The sequence below is a fragment of the Gymnodraco acuticeps genome, unplaced genomic scaffold (assembly GCF_902827175.1).
Source record: "Gymnodraco acuticeps unplaced genomic scaffold, fGymAcu1.1, whole genome shotgun sequence".
In the NCBI taxonomy this organism is placed as follows: domain Eukaryota; kingdom Metazoa; phylum Chordata; class Actinopteri; order Perciformes; family Bathydraconidae; genus Gymnodraco; species Gymnodraco acuticeps.
Window position 1 is genome coordinate 10,879,641 of NW_022990238.1, and position 10,086 is coordinate 10,889,726.

At 40.8% G+C, this 10,086-nt stretch overlaps 1 protein-coding gene across 1 annotated transcript; it reads left to right on the forward strand.

The window, feature by feature from the left end:
* The first annotated feature begins 5,601 nt into the window (after positions 1-5,601).
* On the forward strand, positions 5,602-10,039 carry gosr2 (golgi SNAP receptor complex member 2). Its single transcript, XM_034219672.1, has 6 exons — positions 5,602-5,791; positions 6,018-6,082; positions 7,675-7,783; positions 8,256-8,388; positions 8,622-8,762; positions 9,255-10,039. The coding sequence occupies exons 1-6, from the start codon at positions 5,763-5,765 to the stop codon at positions 9,414-9,416; spliced, it is 639 nt and encodes a 212-aa protein (XP_034075563.1). The 5' UTR covers positions 5,602-5,762; the 3' UTR covers positions 9,417-10,039.
* Positions 10,040-10,086: the final 47 nt, after the last annotated feature.

Consider the following 10,086-nt stretch of genomic DNA (forward strand, 5'->3'; position numbering starts at 1 on the left):
CAACATTTCAGAAAACGCTACAGCATTTCACAAAACGCTACAGCATTTCACAAAACACTTCAACATTTCAGAAAACACAACAGCATTTCACAAAACACTTCAACATTTCAGAAAATGCTACAGCATTTCAGAAAACGCTACAGCATTTCAGAAAACACTTCAACATTTCAGAAAACGCTACAGCATTTCACAAAACACTTCAACATTTCAGAAAATGCTACAGCATTTCAGAAAACGCTACAGCATTTCAGAAAACACTTCAACATTTCAGAAAACGCTACAGCATTTCACAAAACACTTCAACATTTCAGAAAACGCTACAGCATTTCACAAAACGCTACAGCATTTCACAAAACACTTCAACATTTCAGAAAACACAACAGCATTTCAGAAAACACTTCAACATTTCAGAAAACGCTACAGCATTTCACAAAACACTACAGCATTTCAGAAAACACAACAGCATTTCACAAAACACTTCAACATTTCAGAAAACACCACAGCATTTCAGAAAACACCACAGCATTTCAGAAAACACTTCAACATTTCAGAAAACGCTACAGCATTTCAGAAAACACAACAGCATTTCACAAAACACTTCAACATTTCACAAAACGCTACAGCATTTCACAAAACGCTACAGCATTTCAGAAAACACTTCAACATTTCAGAAAACACAACAGCATTTCACAAAACACTTCAACATTTCAGAAAACACCACAGCATTTCAGAAAACACTTCAACATTTCAGAAAACGCTACAGCATTTCAGAAAACACAACAGCATTTCATAAGACGTTTCAACATTTCAGAAAACACTACAGCATTTCACAAAACGCTTCAGCATTTCACAAAACGCTACATCGTTTCACAAAACACTACAGCGTTTCACAAAAGGCTACAGCATTTCACAAAATGCTTCAGCATTTCACAAAACGCTACAGCATTTCACAAAACCCGTCAACATTTCAACTTTTACGGAAAGGGTATTCCTTTAGGGAGAACACTTCTTGTTTGTGATTGGACAGAGCCAGCCAGAGAAGCACTGCTGTGATTGGTTGTTTTTGCTGCCAGTCAAGAAATGACGCTTCGTGATTGGTCAGCACCTGACAGCGCAACATGTCCCAAAACATCAGCCGTTAGCTGTTAGCACACAGAGCTCACAGCTCCTCATATCTGTTCAGAAACTGAACAAAAGTTAAACATGTACAAACCACAGACTGTCTATGTCATGGCGAATACAGTCGCTGCTTTATTTCTGTCTGTATGACGTTGTTGTGAGTTTGGACGGAGCAGCTACAGGTTAGTTTAGCCCAGTGGTTCTCAAACTGGGGGGCGTGCCCCCCCTGGGGGGCGCAGAGGCATGCTAGGGGGGGGCGCAAGAGACCAGGAGGAAAAATGGCTATAAAAAAAAAAAAGATTAAAAAAAAAAAAATCAGAAATTGAAAAATTATTGATTCGAAAATAATATGATGCAGTACTATTACGTCTGGGTCTCTGTGTTTCATTAAAGCTCGGCTCTGTGTGTGTGTGCGCGAGCGAGAGAGAGAGAACGCACCGGTACCGGAGATCGTTGTTGTTAGCTTCTGGTGCTAGCGAGCTACGCTAACGGATATAAGGAGTCTTTTCAACAACAAAGTGGAGGAGAGTCCTCTCCTGTCAGACTGAGAGACTCAGTGAACTAAATAACTCTCTCAGTGTTATCTCAGTGGGTCTCAACAGTTTTGGTCACCATTAATGCAAACAATTATTTCCGAGGCACACGTTTATAATGATCATTATAGTTATAAAAAAACAAGAGAATAAATGAAAAACAGGTATGAAATACTATATGACAGTAAAACAAGAATAAAGTTTAAAAGGGTGATTTGTAAAATATCCATAAAGAAAAAGTAAATCTGTTTACAGTTCTGTTTCAAATGGGTGTTGAAAGAGGTATCTATAGATCTCTCCATTTTGCTCTCAAAGTGCACCAGATTGATGCTTTTAACTTCAATATTTAAAAATAAATCTTCCCGGGGGAGCTTGCCCCCGGACCCCCCTATGTGAGGTCCACACACCACCTATAAAATAGCACTTTGCCCCTGCTTACACCTATATGCCTCGAGCCTTCATTGTAACTGTCACACTGTGTATATGCGTGGGGAGTGTTGCAGTAGAATATTCCACTGTTGCGTCCGGTACATTAATGGGAAACCCTAAATGTTTGAGCACCCTCTAAACGTCAAGCTACCCCACAGCACCCCAAAATAAATATCTGGCGCCGCCACTGAGCCTGACTATTTGTGTTGGGGGGGGCCCGACTTATTTTGTTCTCCAAAGGGGGGGCCTGACAGAAAAAGTTTGAGAATCACTGGTTTAGCCTGATCGATCCGATCTCCATTCAGAAAACACGCATTTTAAAAGGTTTTTCGCCTGCCGTCTTGTCTGCACTTGTCAAAGCATTAATTCATGTTTCTTACTAACCGGTATCAGTATGTTGTTACTTCGGCATCATTTTGAAACGTGTATTACAATTAAATCATGGTAAAATATGTTCATTTTGTTGTAGTTGGTAATACCAACTTGGTATCTACCAAAGTATTTGCATGGATATAAGCCCCGCCCCCTCTCCAGCGCGTCTTGTTTGAATGACAGGAGTAAACACAGCTGACAGCTGCAGTGAGACTTGAGCGATTAGAGTGATGCGAATATTCGGGGCTTATCTCCATGTAAATATTTAAAGCTAGCTATTCCTTAACACTATTCAAAATACTGCTTATATGTAAACAAATCCACAATAATATTACATTTATAATATTTAATAATTAAACTGCACTTTGCTGATAATACCAGAGATGTTTAACCTGTAGAATATATTTGAAAATACTATATAGTGACATCTAGTGGTGAGGTTGCAGATTGCAACCAACAAAAATACCCTTCATCTCACCCCTCTCTTTATAAGTGAGACGAAGAACTACGTTGACCCATAGGTCACATAAACCTGCAAAGGCACTCCCGAGAGCCAACATTTGGTTTGACTGTTCTGGGCTACAGGAATTTATTATTATTTTCACTCTTTGGTATTGCTAATTTTACTTAAGTAAAATATTTAATAGTTTTGCACTAATGAAGTGCACTAATTCATGAGGAAAAAGGAAGAATCCAATATTCAATCTGTATTTGCTTTGAAATCTGTACAATTTTTTTTTTTTAATTATACACAAACACAAAAGGAACCTAAGATGTAGTTTCCTTGGTGGAGGTAACAGCTGGACAAAACCCAAGCTTTGCATCGTGCATGTGCATAACACTAAGGTAGTGACGAACTGGTGCAACCACATGTGAGCTCTCGGTCAGTTGGAGTGGCGTGATCGCACTCCACACCTGGAGTCTGGATTCTAGTTTGTGCCCGTGGTGCTCAGGTGTGGAGGAAAACCAGTAAGCTCATCTCATCCTTTCCTCAGGGCTGAGAGATAAAGGACAGACAGAGAGAACCCCACGACCTTCAGAAAGAGAGCGCAGAGAGAGAGAGGTAAATGGGCATTTGTACTGTTTCGAAACGTTTAGAAGGGGGGCCTTACTTCTCCCTTCTTCCACCTCTTTCCTGAGCAACAGGTTAAAGCCTTGCACATCCAACCACTGCCCTGGGGATGTGTTATGACAACCGAAAATGGTGAACAGCAAGAGCAAGAAGTGGCATGAACAGATCCCAAGGTTGCTGACATGTGGGGGTGGGTGAAAAAGACCTCTGTTGAGAAGTGTCTAGCCTGAAGATACAACCATCAACTCAAGTACCATCAGGCAGCCGCGGAAGACTATCTGGGCCGACTTGTGATTGCTGTGCTGAAGGAGGTAAACAAATATGGCTATCATTGGCACACAGGAGCTTGAAACAGCTCACTGCACTAATAAGGATGCTTGAGTCTACTTTGCTGGCTCCTGCACCGTGATGGAGGCTTGGATCGAGGTGATTGAGATGTGGTTTTGTGAAGGTGCCAGGCAGCGCCCCGGGATGATTTTCCTCACAGTAAATCACCAAGGAACTGCTGTGAAATTCTCACAGCTTGTTCTGGGAAGTCCTATCATGCCACTTTCACACAGTACTCACAAACACACTTCCTCTGACTGACATCCTCTCCATCATATGCGGGGACTTACTGGGAAGTTTGATATCATTAGTTTTGGTGTCTCTGACCGCAGGCTAAAAGAAAGCCTCTGGATGGACAGGCAGGAATATCCTGACACCTATCTGTGGAAAAAGAGGATAGCCTTATTAGACTGAATCAGGGCGAGCTGACAAAAGCTATAGCCCCAGGACATGTTACACAGAGTCTTTCCTGTCACATGTCTACATGTCAACAGATTATGCTATATGCTCTCAGAGTTTGTCTTAGGTTAGGGGGAAGGATCTCTGCAATCACACCTGTCAGCTACTACGCTGAAGAGAATATCAAATATAATGGAAAATATTGCCTGCAGCCTAGATTTAAATTTGGGAAGTTTAGCATCAATTGAATGACCTCAGCGAAATGTCGACTTGTTCACAAAGGGGGTTGTCAGCCATCATACCTGGATTCAGTGTCTGCATGACATTCAGTGGTAGCATTTGGTGTGTTGTTCACAGAGACCTCATTAAGAGATGAGCTATTTTTGCACAAGTGGACAAAATGGTCAAAGATCCATTCAGCCACTGTGGGGATGACAATGTCTATAGTAAAGACAACGGTCTTGCCATCAAATTTGAGGCTGTGAGTCTTTAATTGTCTAATACATCAGTAGGCTATAGGAGAGCGATTGCAATATATTGACCTGGGGATTCATACACTGAACATTTGATATGATGTTATTTTTAAATAAGAATAAAAGTCTCCTCAATGTGTAATTTAAAGAGGATATTAAGCTGGGGAACATAGCACTTCCTACAGATTTACCTTAGCAATGTATCAAAGGATTAAAAATAAGCTTTATAAAAATGTATATAGTATTTTGCAAAACATAAAATGCGGCTCAGAATGCTTACAAGAGAAATAAACAACACAAAGACACAAACAGTATAACCTAAAAATAAAGTCCTAACAAGTTAAAAAACAAGATACAAGATGGCTACTTGTACTAGTGGAATTAAACTTCCTTTGAACTACAAATAGAAGCTGCTTGTGTTATTTGTGATGGGTGTTTTCACCAAACTCTTGTTGCATGAAAACAGAAAGCTGCTCCACCATACCTTGTGTAGGTCGATGACAGTACACAAACCAAGAAGAATAATTCATAAAACTAAATATCCATGGTTAGGTTTCTTATCAATGTGTCTGCTTCTGAGTGCGTTTCTACATAATGTAGGCTACGAGCGAAGATCGTTAATTCAAAGACTAAAAACCTGCTAAAAAAATGATATATCAAACTACTCTTGTCAAAAAAGATCTATGGAACGACCTTCTCAAATATTTTAAATATTGCATTACCTCAATGCAATGTCTGAGAAACAGCTGCCACCTGAGCAACTATATCTGTAACCCCGTTTCTAAACATCGAGGCAGAGTGAGCTCTCTGTATTTTCCCGCCGCACTCTCTCTCTATATCAACAGGTGACGCTGCACAACTTCCGCTTTCCCATTTCCGTACACAAACGCTCAGCTGATGACGTGTACACTCTACCACCGTTAGCTGGCTAGCTAGCTAGCCCAGACACCTGTCAGAATAATAACGGTGTTATATGAGAATAAAGCAAAGTTACAACACATAAAGAAACACGGAGGAAACTCCAACAAATCGCGGAAGATGGAGGCGCTTTACCATCAGACAAACAAGTAAGTGTATCTTCTGTGGAAACGGTAGACTCTCAGATAGCTAACGAGCTAATTACATGCGATTGAACTTCATTTGATTGAAATTGAGCAAAGAACCTTTGTGGGGTTTATATGGTCGCTAAAAGCTTCACAAAGATGATTGTTCACGTCCATTAATGTTATCGGGTTTGCAGTTATGTACTGTGTTTGTTCCGATTCATTAACGTTATGTTTTATTCTTCTTTAGAAAAATCCAGGAGGTTCAGTCTTATATGGGAAATCTGGAGAGGACGGATCGTCAGTCAGTCCACTGTGAGTAGAAGCTACACCGTTTAACTGTCCCACTTTTATGAATATTAGTGTTAATGCAGTCATTTATAAAGTAGGTGAGGATTGACTTGTACTAAAAGATAAATACAAGCACACTGACAATAAGTTAAAACAATAAACTAAAGTTAATCAAAATAACAGATTTACCATATGTCAAACATCTGGCAGTGGTATACTGCCAGATGTCCAATTATAGTCCTAAGAAGATGTTTGAATAGTGTTCATGTAATAGTGTCCACCTCATTATCATATTATAATATGTCCTTCCTTTACCATAACCAGCCTCCTTTTGTGACAGTTTCAAAGAGCTATATACTACATAGAAAGTGTCTCCTTATTTAACACATCAACATGTAACAAACAATTAACAATATAGGCACCAGCTCGCCTGAGTTATGACACAAAATTAGAATCAGAAGGTTTTATATCCAAGTAGGTTTTCTAACAAGAAATGTGCCTTTGTTTGCATACAATGGTGTTGAGAGAAATAAAAAATCCAAGAACATAAACAGAATGGGTGAAAAAAGAATAGAAAAAGTAGGCTACAACAACATATAAGAAATGCTATAAAAATATGATAATACATATGAACAATATGTTAGTTTAGTGCAGGATGACCACTTTACCCTAATGCTCAGAAAATAGTGTTCAATCGTTTCAACCTCATTTATTAGGGTATATGATATTATCTCAAAAGCCAGCACTAACTATTTTTGTTGATGCCACCACTTCTGGCTCGATTGTTCTTTTAAATCCTTAAATTCTAATTCAGTGCAGACTCCTTGTTATGGCTGCCTCCCCTGATATAATGACAGAATGAAAGGAGGGGAGGTGGTGTCTCTGGAGGATTGTTCTCTGTGTTTGGTGCCGACTCAAATCAGTGGTGGGCCAGGCTGGTGCCAGGACAGGAAGGAGCAGGGTGGGTGCAGTGACTGAAGCTGGGAGGGCTTCTTCTAGATAATGGTGGGAGCCAGGCAGTAGACAACCCTCCCTCTCCTCCCCCCCCCCCCCCCCACCCTTCCTAAAGTGTGACATCAACTTGTGTTTGAACCCAGAAGAGGATGTAGCATTCATGACTCATGGGTATTGGATGGACAGAGAAATAATCACCTACTAAACTAAATAATTGATAAAGGATTTGTTCATACTGAAATAGCAGAAAATGCTAAGCTCTCAAATATGAAGATTGCCTTATTTTCTCTGTTTTATTTCCTATTTTCTAAACTGAATACCTATTCAATTTGGACTGGCAAAACAAGCCTTTTAAATCCAATCCCATTAGACTTGGGGTAGCCATTTCCCACAATGTTCTGACATTGTATGGACTAAATGAAAAATTGATAATCAAAAAAACAGGACAACTATTGTTAGTTGCCGCCTAACTAATAAAAGAAGAGTTATTCTGCTAATTAAAACCACTGAAGTCACTCTGGAGTAAACACTCAGAAAGGAATTATAAATCTAACTTTCAGACACATGTATTACATTTATGTTGAATGGATCAAAATGATAAATGATGTCTTCTTTCTTGCAATTATACCATATTTATTGTATTCTTTTTCTCATTATTCAAGTGTTAGAGAATGAGCTACAGGCTAGAACCGACCAGATCTTCAATCATCTTGAACGCCTGGAGATCCTGGCCAGCAAGGAGCCACCAAACCGCCGCCAGAACGCCAAATTGTGAGTTTGCAGTGGCCCAATTGATGGTGACCCCCAAAGCCCCAGAGCTGGCAAGCCATATCTCATAAAGGCACAGAACAGGGTGTAGAAGAGGAGATGCGTAGCCCTGTGGCGACGTGGCTTTATGAAAACATTTCCTCAGGAGCCCCGTCATCACCAGCATTCCTGCTGCATTGGGCGAAGACTCGTTTCTGAGCTGGGTAAACAGGCCTTAGGGGACACGGTACACCCCATCCCACATCACTCCTCAGATCTCAGTACAGCTCCAGTTGGGTCTGAGTGAAGCCATGGAGACCGTGAGAAACACCACATGAGATCTGAGGGGGAAAAGATGTTCTCATCAGCCGAACAATTACAAATAGTTACAATAAACTGAGGTGCAATGACGCGTTGTCATAAAATATGCTGTGGAGCGTTTTCCAACTTCATATCAACGATGAATCACCAGTGTTCTTTATTTGCTTTCCCTCAGGCGAGTGGACCAGCTGAAGTATGATGTCCAGCACCTTCGCACCGCCCTGCAAAACTTCCAGCAGCGACGCCACGCCAGAGAGGCCCAGGATCGAGACCGGGAGGAGCTCATGAGCCGCACCTTCACCACCAATGTAAGTACCTGAAAACAGGGTGGCAAGTAATACAAAACAATACTGTTTGGCACAGTTCCCTTTGTTGCACCTGAATGCAGCATGCAAAGGTCCAAGTCCTCTGATAAAAACGTGTTGGTGAAAATGTGATAGTGCTCCATGAACTTTGATTCTTCATCTCCACGTGCTTGTTTCCGCCGTGGAGCATGTGATAACTCAGGATGATAAAGTGGAATTATATTTGTGTTCAATAGGACGCAGATACCTCCATCCCCATAGATGAGACCCTACAGTTAAACTCCAACTTGCAAAACGCACACAGAGGCATGGACGACCTCCTGGGCAGTGGCAGTAGCATGCTCAACAGTATTAGAGACCAGAGATCTACACTGAAGGTGAGTGCATATGACTTTATACAAGGCAAAACAATCTATCTTTCCCCTCCCTTTTTTCTAAATAATGGCCCAGTTCAAAAGGTTACATTTGATGGATCTGCTGTTTAAATTGTATGATGCTTGACCCAGTTACTGGTGTCCACATTGATCATAATGGTCCTATTGTTAGTGTGCGTATGCTCGGCTAGAGGGTGAGTCCTTGTTTCCAGGGAGGAGATGGTCTTCCTGGCTGTGCCTCAGGCCTCGTCTTATCAGGGTGTGTCTGCTGATCAGCACTCATGGCGCGGTTGTCTCGCCATGAGAAACTTCTGACGGAGTGGCGCGTCAGACAGGGTGTTGGCACTCAATGTCAACCAAAATCAAACTAATTAGTTTCCATAATTACACTGTGTTCATATAATGCCTGAATTGTCCATAACATGTTGTATGTATGGCTTAATCTAACTTGTGTGATCATTAGTGTTTACATGGCTCTGTTTTGGCTCTGCACAGGGGACCCATAAGAAGATGCTGGATGTGGCCAACATGCTGGGCCTGTCTAACACAGTGATGAGACTGATAGAGAGGAGAGCCACCCAGGATAAGCTCATCATGGTTGGAGGCATGCTGCTGACCTGCGTCTTTATGTTCCTGGTGATCAGATACCTGGGCTGACCCCCGTCCAATCACAGCGGGCGTTTTTTGATCTGTCGTGGACATTTCTGCATGACATCATCCCTCATGATATGAAAGAACTTAATTTTTATTAGATTTAACTACATTTCTTGAAATAAATTGTGCCATTAGTTTTTTTTCCACCATCTAAATGATTATTGGCACATGAGGAACAGTGAAGCCCTTGATTACATTCAGTATTTTATTCCACTTGAAGCTCCAAACGAGCATTGAACTCTGTCTCAAATCTATTGTTTGTATCCAAACCACTCCGATGCTGTCAATCACTCTTGTGAATGGACCCCAAATGGCTTTTTCTAAAGAATTCACTGATCTTCGCTCAACTTGCTCTCCTCTCCAGTGAAAAGCTCCTGAATCTGTCTGTAATGTTATTCTGCCTTCGTAGAAATACATACAATTCTCCATGTTCATTATAAGGCATCTCCAGAGTAATCCCTAAAGATGTTTTTGTTTTAAATAACAGGGTTGCAACAACAATCTGCAATGTAAGCTGCAGTTAATTTGTTATTGTTTATATAGTTTCTCTAGGATGTAACCTTGGGTCAAATCTCACTATGTGAGTGATTTAATTCTCTTAATAAAACAAAACATGTTTCATTACATTTTGTATAGCTTCAACTGACTTGTCTTGTAACGGGAACAAAGTGTA